Genomic DNA, 14,337 nt, shown 5'->3' with positions numbered 1-14,337 from the left:
AACATATCATATATTTGATATTTGCATAGTTCAACTGCTGCCTTTGCCATGAACCAATCCAAGACTATTGAGTAAGTAAACACTATTTTTAAGCTTACTTTACAAGTTGTTGCCTGATTTTCTGTTATGCGGGCTAACAAAGGGGAAGCCAGCTTATTTAATAAGTTGGAACTGCTTAAAAGAGAAGGCTTTGCAGACTAATTTCCAAAGCTTCTGTTTTCGCTGCAAAGGATGGGATTTTAAAACACTTTTTAAACCCCCCCCCCCAGGAGACCGGAGGGGCAAATTGTAATTAAGATATCCTCTCCTACCTACTAAAACCCATCCCACACGACTCACGTCATGTGTTATGTGAGTTACCTGGGTAGTTCCTGCAGCCGCCAGCTGTGCTCCCCCGCCGCCAGGTCCCGTCGTAGAGCGTCGTGTTCCACTTCCGGAACTTGCGCGACTTCAGTGCGTCTGGCGTGAGGTTGCAAATCTCAAGGCGGGAGAATTCCCGGAGGAAGTCTTGGAAGGACATCCTAGGAGAAGGGGACAGGTCACGAATTCAGATCATGCGCTCGCTCTTTGGTGACGTGTGTGCGTCTTTAGAAATGCGATTCCTAAGACAAATGAAAAGGGTGCCTACCAGAATTCTCCATCTTCCATTTTAATTCTCAGCTGCTGCCCTATAGATGGATCCACGGCGTTCCATTCCCCAGAGCTGTAAAGAAAAAGAGAAGAAAATGTGCTGCTTGTTACAGAGACAGATTCCAAAAGAAGTAGAAAATGTGGAGTCTTCTCTCTCCCCCCCCCCTTTTATAATTTTTATTAAATTTTGTTTTACGTTTAAGAATATTCATTTAAACAACCTTTAAATGTTGCCATTCTTCTATAGTTCGGACTTTGCTCGTTTTTCATTTTTGGGCTAACAAAACACAGGCTGCAGTTGCTGTATACTGTACATAAATAACCTTTTTTGACACCTGGGAATTTCCATCTGAATTATCCCCAACAGAAAAGGAATCGTGTTTTTTTGGGGAAAGTACTTTTAAACATTCTTTTTCCAATTCATTATGAATTATTTCCCAATACTCTTTTACCCTTTTACAGGTCCACAACATATGATAGAACATACCCTCAGTCTCACTGCATCTCTGGAAAAAATGCAGAGTCTTCTCAACCAGCCCATAAGAGCACTGCTGGGACTGTTGGAAGGCCTGCCTAGTCAAGTGGCAAGCCAGAGGGCTACTGGAAGCCCGCAAGGAAGACTTGAATGTCACTTTCACTCTCCAGCAACTGATTTCCAGAGGAATACTTCCTCTGATGGTCCTCATAATTATAGCCAGTGCCAGCCTTATCCTCCAAAAATTTGCCTAATCCTGTGTCAACGGCTTCTTTATTTCTGTCCTGAATCTCCCATGACTCAGTTTCAATGGAAGGTCTAAAAATGTCTTGCTATATGAACAGAAAAAATAATAATAATGAAAGTTTCAGGCAGCAGAAGACTGGCTGGGTCTCTATTGAAATGGAAAGTTTAAACAACATGTGCTTTAATGGGTTGCCTGTAAAATGGGGACTCCCTTTTCCAGGTTTTCTGAAATCTGAGACAGCCAGTTATTTGCAAGGGTAATAGAACGTCTAAAATGTTCACCTTGCCTTATGGATGAAAAACATAAGAGTTACAGGCTGTAGAAGAGAAGCTGGATCTCCTACTGAATTCAGTGGGAGGAAACCCAATGAATGAAATTGAAATGAATGGGGGGGGGCAATCAAACAAATGTTTTTGAGACTACAAGTCCCATCATCCCTGACCACTGGTCCTGCTAGCTAGGGATCATGGGAGTTGTAGGCCAAAAACATCTGGAGGGCCAAGGTTGAGGAAGCCTGCTCCAGATGTTGCTCTGATCGACCCTAGCAGGAATGGCCAACAGCCAAGAATGATGGGAGTTCAGCAACATCTGGAGGGCAAATTTTCTTCACACCTGCTGTAGTCCTAGTAACTCTGATAGATTTGTCACCAAAAAATTCACTCTGGTTCCCTTTGCCACTTTGCTTGGCAAACTCGCTTCCTGCACATACCAACTTTGGGGCACAGGGGCTCTTCTTTTTCAAGCGCCTAAACCTTACGTCTCCTTCATTTCTGCCTGTGATGGTTAGAATGCTGGACTTCAGAGTCCTGGATTCAAATCCTGATCCAGCTACAAAGCTTACTAGATGACCCTGGGCTAGTTCCTGTCTCTCAACCTAACCTTACTTTGCAAAGTTGTCCTGATGCGACGCTGGCTAGATCGTGCATGCCACCCTGAGCTCTTTGCAGTGGGATTAAAACGGTATATAGAGAAGACAGGCCTTCTGCCCCCACAGCTCTATGGCCCAGGAGGAGGGGAAGTGGAACCCAGATATTCTCATCCTCATGAAAACAAAGGAAGCTCGTGGGCAGAAGGAGGGAACTTGCTATGGCCGCCCTGGCGACTTTCTCCCCCTTTCACCAGCCCTTTCTGAAGCATGCATAGAAAACTCCTTCAGGGTTTCCTTCTTACTTGTCACTCCAAGCTCCAGTCCACTCCACCTCCCCCCACGGGTTTCGCATCCGTATCAGGTTAACTCTCTGCCCTCGGTAGTTGATCTGTGGGAGCAGAGAGATAATGAGAGATGGCCGTTAAGAGATTGTCACAGAGGAAGGAAAGTACAAGGCTGCACTTGACTTGACCACATTATTGACCCAGCACTGTTTTCAAACAGTCCGAATAGCTTCCCAGTGGCAATGAGTTCCAGATGGCTTCTGTGGGAAAATGACAATGCCCCTGTGACTCTGGACATATAGAAACAATAGAACATGTGCTTCTCCAGTGCCTATATTATACAGACATTCATATTAGCCTCATCTCCCCACTACTCCATAAGTACCCAGGGCGCACGGGACAATTCTATATCTCCCTGCTGCTTTCAAGATACCAAGCCTGCTACAACATACGACGTTGCCAGGTTCTGCATAGCAGTGTTCAAAATTCGTCGGATGATGACCTGTGCCACAAACTAGATTTAATGAACACCCATATCAGAGCGCTCCGTAAATGGATAGCCATAGCCTTTTATTTACTAACCTTTTATGCTCTTCCACATTCGTTTAATGCTCCAGTCCTAACCCTTCTTTTAGCCTCTTTTAGATTCTTGTAGGCTTTTATATATACCTTCTGTTTTAATAATTTTAGCTTTCCAAAACATTTTACAGATTTTAAATGATTGTTCCCCACCCTAGCTATGCTAGTATATGACTGTAACAAAGATCTGATTGATTGATTGATTGATCGATTGATTGATTGACTTTTTGTTGTTGGGAGGATTCTTTTCTGGCAACCTCTCTGTTATTAAACTTTCCTACATAGATGATCCTCAGTTCTTTTATCTGTTTCCCCTCTGCAGAAATAGAGTTCCTCTTTATGTCAGAAATGGGGAATTTCAGGCCTAGGGCCTCTCTATCTGGCCTTGTTTCACACCCAGGTGAGTACAGGCCCTTGGACTCTGAGAATGCCTCTTGCTTCCCTGAAAGAGGGTTGAAAGGGGTGTGTTAGGGCCTGTGTAGAAACCAGCCTACCTGTACAAAGGTAAAATCTGCCATTGTTGCCCCACCCATTTTTGTCTCAGGCATGTGGCCCTCAGAAAGTTGCCAAGAAGGCAATGCGGCTCTCAGAATGAAGAAGGGTCCCTGCCCTCGCTTTAGGCCTTCTCTCTTGACTTCTTAAAATTGTGAGGCTGAGGGCAGGGACCACCTTAGAATTGATTTGTTTAAGGTGCCCTGAGAGTTTTTGTTGTTGTTGTTGTTTTGCTAAATGGGGTCTGGACATAAATGCTGTAAATAAAAAGGAAAACAAACGAGCGCCGAATAGTAGAAACCCAACAATCACCTGCTCAGCTCCAGTGACGGAATAGGCGTGGCCTTTCACCAGCTTCTTAAAAGTGACAGCCTCCATGTCAAAAGCACTTGTGATCTGGAAAAACGGGGGTTGAAGAAGAGTAAGAATCTAAGTGACAACCTTCAAAGGGCCTCCAAGGACGTAAGACTTTGCTGGAAGGGGGTGGAACAGCCAACAAACAGCACTGTTATTGGATATTATGGAATATTATATAAATATATATATCCTTTGTTGAAAGATAAAAAGTACTTAATTGCAAGTGCACAGAGTAAGATAAGATATATATGGAGAAAAATAGCATCCATGTAGAAAAAAACCCAGAACCAACTCCCCCCCCCAAAAAAAAAAACTTGCATACATCACAAAAAAATTGTGATTGTTGTTCACCAGCCACTTAGCAGTATACCTATTCCTCTGGCAAAATGTTTCATGCCACCAGTAAACTGCTGTGCAAAAAAACCGCACAAGCAGGCTGCTAGTAATTGTGCAATCTGTTGCATGGCGAGTTTCCGCTAGCACGGCTGTTGCACTGGAGTCTTCTGTTGCACAACAGGAATGCTCACCTGCCCACTAGTGCAACAGCCCTTGCACTAGTGGACTATAGCGGTGGATGCAGCCCCAAGGTACTCACATCAATGGAGCAACCCATGAGAGACCCCCTCTCCAGGGCCTTTAAGATGATCTGGAAGAGGTCGCTGGGCGGCTTTCGTAGGTCGTACCACTCAGTGACGCCTCCTGTGAAGTCTTCGAACCCTTCTGAGGTGCTCCCTCCCGAAAGAGCCTCGTAGCAGCCGTTCACCCTACGGTGGAAGCAGCAGGGCATCAAGAAGACGCTTCGTAGTGAATCGGAACATTGCTGCATCCATCTAGCTCAGTATTGTCTGCACTGACTGGCAGCCGCTCTCCAGGGTACCAGGCAGTGAGTCTCTCCCAACCCTACCTGGAGTTGCTGGGAATCATAGGACCACAGAGCTGGAAAGGACCCCCAGGACTCATCTAGTCCACCCCACTAAACCCAGGACCATCTGCAAGCAAAGTAGCCTCTCTACCACTGAGCCACACGAATCTCTGAACCTAAGCTGGGTAAGGCCAACTTATATGCGGACCTGTTCCCCCCCCCCCAATGCTTTTTATTGATTTTCACAAACATAAATAAAACTTACAACTTTTACATTCAACATTTTGTGTCATCTTATTTACCCTGCGCAATTTCGCGCCCGGACTTCCCTCCTACCCTGCTTCGGTTTTCCTAATTTACATCTTCTCTTACAGATTCTTATTTGCCCTCTATTCACATCACAGGATTTATATTAACCCTGCTACAGTTTTTAAACTTCTGCAATGAATACGTATGCACGCAACAAATTTACTCCACTCCTCTTCAAACTTTGTCACTTTTTGGTCTCGAATTTTATAGGTCATTTTTGCCAATTCTGCATACTCAAATAATTTTGTCTGCCACTCCAATAAAGTTGGGATGTCCTGGGATTTCCACTTTTGGGCCATGAGAATGCTAGCGGCAGTCGTGGCATACTGAAATAGTTTACGATCTTTTTTCCCTCACTTCATCTCCTATTATACCTAATAAAAAAGCCTCTGGTTTCTTTGGGAATGTGTATTTGAAAAGTTTTTTTCAACTCATTATATATCAAATCCCAAAACTTTTTCATCTTTTCGCATGTCCACCACATGTGGTAGAATTCGCCATCCTTTAGTTTGCACTTGGACCTGTTTTAATTGTTATATATGTGGAACTGTTCTAAACTGTTTTTGTACTTTTCTTCTTTTACAGTTCAAATGATTTAGTTCTTTTACAGTTGTCTATTTCACTGTTGTAACCTGCCCTGGGACTTTCTGGTAAAGGGTTAGTAAGAAATAAAAAATAAGAGGGCGGTATCCTGTTTGTTCCCATTTCACAACTGGGAAAACTGAGGCTGACTCACCCCCAGGTCACAGAGTTTGCCCTTGGCAGAGGTGGGACAAACACAAGTCTTTTGCACCAAATCTTTAGCCTCCCTCCCCCCGTCGACCCCAAACCAAGAGATTTAGATGCTTACTTGGCATAAGCTTTCTCAAGCAGGGCACTCCAGAATTCGTTGCCTTCTGCGGAGTGGACAAACACAAGCTTGCCATCTTTGGTTGGGAGGAGGTCATCCACCACCACGTCGACCCACTCGCCAAATTGCCAGATCTGAACCAAGCGCAAAACAGGCAAGACAAAGGTGAAAACTTTTCAACCTGGAGATGCCAGGAATTGAACCTGGTCTCTCCCGCATGTGCCCTTGATGACTCAGCGGTGGTTAAGAATGGAGGCAGGGAGGAGAGAAGATGGATGCTGTCTGCATTTTAGATGAGAACGTACTTAATCTGTATTTCTCATCAAACCATTATTATATAACACAATGAGATTTACATTTCTCTGAATTTTACAACGGTAGTTCTGCAACTGAACAACTCATTTACAAAAATACATATGTTAGGGGGAAGTGTTCAGAAAAACACATACTCTAGTGAAAACAGCATACAAAAAAAAGTATTCTATAAGGGGGGAATTGCTTGCAAAACAGTCAAAATGGCATATAAAAATGTGTATTTCAGAAGAAATTTACATTTAAATGCTGATGAATTTTCATAATACAGTGGTACCTCAGGTTAAGTACTTAATTCGTTCTGGAGGTCCGTACTTAACCTGAAACTGTTCTTAACCTGAAGCACCACTTTAGCTAATGGGGCTTCCTGCTGCCGCCGGGCCGCCGGAGCACGATTTCTGTTCTCATCCTGAAGCAAAGTTCTTAACCTGAAGCACTATTTCTGGGTTAGCAGAGTCTGTAACCTGAAGCGTATGTAACCTGAAGCGTATGTAACCTGAGGTACCACTGTACTTTAAAAATAAATAAATCCAGGCTACAGAAATGGAGAACTGAATTTAAAACTGGAAAAACAAGAAACTGAAACTGACAGATCTGGGTGTTTTTTTCTTAGCGGTTGCGCTCTGCACATGCTCAGAGAAAGCCATCATTAGTCCACATGTTCCAAGGTCAAGGTCCAGCATTCTGCACGAGCTCTGGTCCTGACACCTTGCTCAAATTACATTCTTCCTTGCAGGCCCACCTAGTCCAGCTTTCTTTCCGCGGCCTAACAAACCCAGTTCCGCTAAAGGGCAGGAGGGGAGAGAGAGTCTGCAAGTGCGATTCATCAGGAAAGCTGCAGCTGTCTACCTGCAGGCACAGATCCGCAGGCTGAGCAAACACCAGGCTGTGCTCTGAATGGGAGGCACCGGGCAGCTTTCTTCCCCGCTATGCACCACACCCTTGCCACCCCCACAAACAAAGAACCTTGAAATACCAAGGCGAATCATCACCTGCGAGGTCGGATTCCACATCAGGGTGGAGTCCTCAGGTGTGGAAGACTTAAAATAAGCAGCAAAGCCACCTCGGCTGGCAGCAGACCAAGCCAGGCGTTGGATGGGGTGGAGCTGGGCAGAAGATAAACGCCTTGAATGGCGTTTGTGCGTTTAAGGAGCTGGCTTTGGGCTAAGTGAGGGAGCCTGGAGATAACTGTAAAAACAGACTTTTTATTCTCACTCTCCTAGAATAAAAAGTCCATTTTTAAACTGATCGCCGGGCTCCCTCAGTTAGCAGAAAGCCAGAAATTATTATTATTTGTAAAGGGAATTTCTGTATGAGTTAATACCTTATTATCCCTTTGGAGCTATACTTCATCTTTGTCCTTCCAGGCTATGGTTTACATTTTTGATTCGTTGGGCTTCCCTCCCCGCTTTTTGTTATGTTTGCATATTTTTTTTGTTAAATCAATTTTACACACACAGACACACACACACACACACACACACACACACACACACACCATTTTGCACTATGGAAAGTGACAAGAAAGTGCACAGAAAAGGGTGGGATGAACGAGTGATTAACTGGAAAGGTGTAAACACCCCACAAGGAAAACCAGAGTGATCGGAGCACAAATGCTTATTGTCGTATAAACAACTTGCAAAATAAATAAATCAGAATGAATGCTCATAAAGACTGGATACGATCTAACCTCGGTATAAGCTTTCTGTTAGCAAATCAGGGAAGAATGCTAAAATAAACACCAGAGAGATCTGCAGGACACAAAGAATTTCTCTGTTGCTTCGCAAGCAGGGCTAGTCTATGTTCCTACAAAATACATCCAATTTAAAAACACACAGAGAGAGAGAGACGCAGTGCTTTGAGTAACAAGGTTCTCAGAAAGGCAGGTGCTCACCTGGAAGTGGAAGATGCCAGCGTATCCATTCTGGAAGCTCTGCCCATGGGGGACAACGCGGTGCAGAAGAGGGTCATTCAGGGTGAGGGAGGCAATGGCTGCCAGGAGCCAGCAGTCACCTGGAAGGAGAGGCAAAGGGAAAGCCAGCCAGTTAAAACAAAAACAACTGTTATTTTTATATCATCTATCATCTATCTATCTATCTATCTATCTATCTATCTATCTATCTATCTATCATCTATCATCTATCATCATCTAATTATTTGGTGAGGCTGTTGCATCCAACTTTAGGGATACTCAGAGTAGGCCTGTTAGCATTAGTGGACATGACCAAGGCCCCATCTGCACTATGCATCATGCCACTCTGAGCAGATGTGGCTTCCCCCAAAGCATCCTGGGAAGTGTAGTTTCATAAAGGATGCTGAAAGTTGTGAGGAGACTTTGTTTTGGAGGCATCCTGATAGCCCCCTCATTTCAGGGAGAATCTGCTGCCCCAAAAGCTCCAAGTGGAGAGAACTTTTTATTTTGTGTTCTCCTTTCACGACCAACATGTACCTTTCCCCCCCTCATACCCTCCCCAAAACTGCCAGTTCCTTTCATCCCTCCTCTCCGGACCTGTAACAGTTCTCCTGTCTTATTCCCTTCCTTTCTGTTCCCATTCTATTTATTTGAACAAATATTCACCTTTCATTATTTCACCTCCTAATTCCCCTCAGCACTTCCTCTGGCCCTTTCCCCTCAGGGGTGGGAGGCCTCCCTTCCCTCACCCGCCCCGGAACTTTCCGGTCTGCCAGCCATCTTCACTCACCAGACCAGGAGCTTCTGGTGCTATGGCACAGCTAGGGCCACCTGAAACTAGTTTGAGAAACACCGCCTTAGCCCAAGTGGACTACCAGCTGCCTGCTGGGTGGGTGGGGTGCTTTCTCCAGTGTTCGAAATTAGCCAGGTGCCAGGCGCATTTTGCACCTAGCTTCCGACCACTTGCGACCAAGTGAGGATGCCTGGGCGCCAGGATGGCACCTGATGTCTTGGGATCATTGGATCTGGACCGCTTTCACGCACAAATACCTCATCCTATAGAATTCTATCAGTTATATTTAATCTGCATAATTGGAATGAATTTCAGGAACCAAGTTCCTTTGTCTGTGCAGCCAGAGCAGGAGCAGCCGTCATTAAGAAAAAGAGGTTGGAATTGGCCAATATACTGTACTGTTCTGTGTATAAGACTAGGTTTTTTTTTTACTAAAAAATAGTATTAAAAAGGGGGGTAGTCTTATACACGGGGGCAATCTGCCTCCATTTTCTTAATTTTGAGTCCCCCAAAATAGGGGGGGGTGTTACACACGGTGGCGTGTTATACATGGAAGAATACGGTATATATGTTGACTGTCCCTGGATCAAAGGACATTTCTTCTTTAAGTTCTCAAAGCTCTTAACCTAGGCTCAAGGTTGTCATCTGAACTAGACGTTTAACTAAGAATCCATCACAGTCAGCCCATCATTTGAAAAATAATACTTTAGAGCTGTTTTGCCCCCAAATGGCAACAAAACATTCCGCTTTGGCGACTGCAACCTTGGTTTGAAGAGCCATTTGGCGCCTAGCTTATATACCTGAGTTTTTGACAAACTCTGTTTCCCCCACCCCACAAACCTAGTTGTTACTCTGAAACGCAAACTTGTTTTGGAGTAAGCGCAGACACCAGTCTGCTGTCTTTGAGCCCTGAAGCTGGCGCTCTGCCCCGGGGAGGGGTGCAGGCCGCGCAGAGGAGACCACGCCTGCCTGCAGGGCTCTGATCAGATAAATGGTGTGTGGTGTGAGAGAGGGAGGGAGGGAGGAGAAGAAACACTGAGGAGGGTGTGTTTCCTGCAGCTGTCGGGAAGTTTCCCTCGATGACCGTGACCTGACAGTTTCAAAACAGCCAAGCCAAAAGGAAAACAGCCAGGCAGGAATGGTAGGAAGGCCAGAGAGTGTGAGGGAGTCACGTCATATGCTCAGGGGGCTCTGCGGCTGCTGTTGCACAATCAGCACACACCCGGAAAGGCTCCAGTGTCCTTTCAAAATTGTACTTCTCGTCGTAACAGAAAACAAGCCATGCCGATAAAACACAGAAAAATAAACAAAGGGCCAGCAGGAAAACAACAACCAGAAATTGCATCAAAACCTTTGCCTTCCAAGTTATCAGTAGGTTTTGTCTACCTGAAGAAAACAGAAAAGCTGTCCGTCTGTTTCCAACATATAAATTTGAGCAACTTTTTTTCTTTGGGATGGGTGATATCTTGGGCGTGGCCAAGATTATGAGGGGCGGGGGGAGGACACACACCTGTCACCATCGTCTGCCTGACTCTGTCTAGCAGATTTGGAATGAAATGTCTCAACAACCGTCATTTTAAATTTCTTTTGATCCCAAGTGGTCACAAAAATCTGTCATAATCTTGCCACAAATTTCTACTTTTAGTTAGGTGTTTTTATTTATTTACTTGATCATGGGTGGGGGCAGCTGCCCCACCTGCTCCCCCGGCTACACCCATGGGTGGTGTCCAACTAACTCCCACCCCAGAACACACCCACTGAAATCAACAGACATGGCTAAGGGCTTCCCATGGACACCTGGCTGCAAAAACTGGAAGGGCACCCTCTGGCCTGATCCAGCAGCCAAGCTCTTCCTAGGATCTCCTATACAACAAAGACCACAGTCTTGTACTGCAAGAAGCAGGGGAGGGAGGTGGGAAAGAACTAAGGGTGTGTGAGAGAGGAGACCTGGCTGCAGTGACCCCCAACCTCTCCCTGCTTTTTGGGGTGCTTAGCGCCCATCTCAGGCAGACCACCTCGGGTGAACCCTCCTTACCCAGAGCTCCTTGACAGACGTCTGTGCGGGTTGCCCCGTCCACAATGAAGAGAGGGTTGCGGCACAGTTCCTGAAATACACAAGAGGGAGGTGGGCTGTTTTGTTGTTGTTGTTGCTGCTGTTGCTGCTAAATGCCTAAGAGGAAGAGCCTGCTGTATCAGGCCAAAGGTAAAGGTAAAGGGACCCCTGACTGTTAGGTCCAGTCGTGACCGACTCTGGGGTTGCGGCGCTCATCTCGCTTTATTGGCCGAGGAAGCCGGTGTACAGCTTCTGGGTTGTGTGGCCAGCATGACTAAGCCGCTTCTGGCGAACCAGAGCAGTGCACAGAAACGCTGTTTACCTTCCTGCTGGAGTGGTACCTATTTATCTACTTGCACTTTGACGTGCTTTCGAACTGCTGGGTGGGCAGGAGCAGGGACCGAGCAACGGGAGCTCACCCCGTTGTGGGGATTCGAACTGCCAACCTTCTGATCGGCAAGTCCTAGGCTCTGTGGTTTAACCCACATTGCCACCCGCGTCCCAGCAGGCCAAAAGGGGGCCCCGAATTTAGTTCAGCATCTTGTTCTTGCAGTGGCCCCACAGATGCCTCTGGGAAACCCGCAAGCAGGACCTGAGCTCAAAGAGCACTTTATTCTCCTGCAGTTTCCAGCAACTGGTATTCAGAAGCATTGCATTATGATTTGCCTCTACCTGGGAAAGGGGGGAAAGGAACTGCAGGGTGAGGGGCCGCCGGCCGGCTGCCTAATGCCAAAGTTGCACCAGCCCTTTATCTTGTTTACCTTTTAGACAATTATCAGGCAGGGAGGGCTTTTGATCATCAGGGCCGTGTGTACTCCGCACATTAAGCAAAAAGTTAAACTCTTTTCCCCGAGGAAAGCTCAGCTCTGTAGCCTGCCTTAAAAATGCAGGTTAAACCTATATGCATATTCTCTTTCGTTCTCCATAATTAATTCCACTGTTTTACTTTTACTTAATTCATTCTGGCATGAAGCCTTGACTACTGGGAATCCTATTTGGCTTTGGGGAGATCAGCAGACATTACTATGCGAACACAGGTACTGAGTCAGCCTAATCAAGCTCAGTGTTGTCTGCACTGACCGGCAGCAGCTCTCCAGATTTTCAGGTGGGCGTCTTTCCTTGCTTTACCTGGAGATGCTGAGTAAAGGCAGCCAGTCAGCCAGATGCTCCACTATTGAATCCACACTCTCTAACATGTACTCTCCATACCCCATAAGGGCTAGAAACTTGAATGTAAAAAGGAGGTTCTCAGGAAGCTGAATTTTCAGACCAGTAACACAACTCTGCGGCTTTCTTGTGTTCCCGAAGCTTACCTACACAGAACTACTGCGCCCATTTTCTAGATGGGCTAAACCAGGCAAACTCGGTCCTCCATATGTTTTGGGACTACAACTCCCATAATCCCTAGCTTACAGGACCAGTGGTCAGGGATGATGGGAATTGTAGTCCCAAAACAGCTGGAGGGTGAGTTTGCCTATGCCTGGGTAAACTGATGCCAATAGCAAGACGTAACTCGAGGTCAAAGATATTCTGGGTTGCAACCTGTGCCATTTCTTGAGTCTCACCGTAGGCCGTTTCCACTTGACTCCGTAAGTCTTGGAGGAGTTCGGCCCAAGCTCCTTGAAACCCAGGGAAGAGGCCGTGGCGGGGAAAGTGTCATCCCTGAAAAGGGCTCCACTCTGCAAGCACTCGTTGCGAAGCCTCTCGTAATCCTGGTTCAGGTACTTGATTGCATTCTCGTTTTTACCCAAGCCCAGGTCTTTGGCCCTCTGCTTCTGGACCTGAGCGGAGACCCCCGTGCAATAGATAGGCACAATGACCTCTTCCGACATCTCGGGCAATTGGTTGAAGCCCTCCTGAAACAGATAAAGATGGCATTAAACACACAGAGCTTTGGTTCAGTGGTAGAGCATTTGCTTGGCATGTAGAAGGCTCAATCCTCAGCATCTCCAGAAACTCTGGACAGTCGCTGCCAGTTCGTTCAGACAGTGCCAAGCTAGATAGACCAAAGTTCTGAATCAGTGTAAAGCATATTCCTAGGTTCCTAGACAGAAACGTAGATATTTCTCAGAGCAGTATGGAAAATTGCCAATGGAACAGGCCAGGCAAAACAAAAAGGGAGTCCAGAGTACCATCAGTATAGCCCCCCCCCCACCTTTCAGATTTCCTCTTGCCCCTCCTGGTTCTTTAAGAATGCTAAGTCTCTAGTCCTCACAATTACTGAGAGGGAAAAGGGTAGGGCTGTCATATGTCCGGAATTTCCCAGACATTACCAGGATTTCAAAGGTGGACGTGAAGTCCGGGCGGGGGGCGCGGAGGGGATTTCTCAAAGGCAGTGGTTTGTCCTGGATCTTCAGCAAGTAAACGGAGAAACAGCGCATGTTTTTTGGTGTTTCCGTAAAAAAGAAAGCGCAACTTTCGGGTTTCCCTTTAGAAAGCGCAACAATTTTGGGGGGTGCCCTGGTTTTTACTTTTTGAAATACGGCAACCCTAGAAAATGGAAGCTTTGGTATCATTATCATTATTTATTATATTTGTTAATTAATTTATGTACACACAAAGTACACTAAAAGCCAAATTAAGAAAACAAGACACTGCACAATATGATTACGTTATTTGGATGGAAGGGGACATCCTTCCAGAATCCTTTGGATTGTAGCGCTGCCTGCGAAAATATCTTTCCTTTTAAAGAAAATGGTCCAAAATCGGCTGAAATTTGTTCTTTTTACTTTTACAAGCCCCAGAGGAGGACTGAGTGGCAGAGCACCTGCTTTGCCTGCAGAAGGTCCCAAGTTCAATTCTTGGCATCTCCAGTTTAAAAAAGGAACAGGGAGCAGGTGTTGGGGAAGACCATTTTCTGCTCAGCTGAGCAATCAAAACCCCTGAAGACCCTGAAGAGCTGCTGCCAGTTAGTGCAGACAATGTTGGGTTAGGTAGACAAATAGTCTGATCTTATCTAAGGCAGCTTCCTATGTCCCAAGTAAACCATGAGGGCCAGAATCTCACATCACATATTTAATGCACTCTTATGCTACTTTAAGCATCATGACATACCGGTAATAATAATAATAATAATAATAATAATAATAATAATAATAATAATAATGTGTATACCCTGACCATCTGGCTGGGTGGCTCCCAACAGAATATTAAAAACATGATAAAAAATCAAACACTAAAAACCTCCCTGGCTTCAGATGTCTTCTAAAAGCCAGATAGTTGTTTATTTCCTTGACTTCTGATGGGAGGACGTTCCACAGGGCAGGTGCCACTACTGAGAAGGCCCTCCACCTGGTTCCCTGTAACCTCGCTTC

At 45.7% G+C, this 14,337-nt stretch overlaps 1 protein-coding gene and 1 long non-coding RNA gene across 3 annotated transcripts in view; both read right to left on the bottom strand.

Annotated features, from left to right (window-relative positions):
• The window catches only part of CAPN1 (calpain 1), a 43,592-nt gene that overhangs the window by 12,398 nt on the left and 16,857 nt on the right, over positions 1-14,337 (bottom strand). For both annotated transcript variants that reach the window (XM_081891461.1, XM_081891462.1), the window contains exons 2-10: positions 12,589-12,879; positions 11,006-11,075; positions 8,160-8,278; positions 5,954-6,087; positions 4,528-4,696; positions 3,888-3,971; positions 2,523-2,608; positions 629-703; positions 361-521 (exon numbers count right to left, since the gene is read on the bottom strand). In XM_081891461.1, coding sequence (XP_081747587.1) covers positions 361-521; positions 629-703; positions 2,523-2,608; positions 3,888-3,971; positions 4,528-4,696; positions 5,954-6,087; positions 8,160-8,278; positions 11,006-11,075; positions 12,589-12,855 — 1,165 coding nt within the window. In that variant the 5' untranslated portion in view covers positions 12,856-12,879. The remainder of the gene's footprint in view (positions 1-360; positions 522-628; positions 704-2,522; positions 2,609-3,887; positions 3,972-4,527; positions 4,697-5,953; positions 6,088-8,159; positions 8,279-11,005; positions 11,076-12,588; positions 12,880-14,337) is intronic.
• Positions 1-14,337, bottom strand: part of LOC309358819 — a 53,962-nt gene that overhangs the window by 26,629 nt on the left and 12,996 nt on the right. The window lies entirely within an intron of this gene.

Source organism: Podarcis melisellensis (genome assembly GCF_964234715.1).
Source record: "Podarcis melisellensis genome assembly, chromosome: 16".
NCBI classification, from domain to species: domain Eukaryota; kingdom Metazoa; phylum Chordata; class Lepidosauria; order Squamata; family Lacertidae; genus Podarcis; species Podarcis melisellensis.
This window is presented reverse-complemented; position numbering and strand designations above follow the sequence as displayed.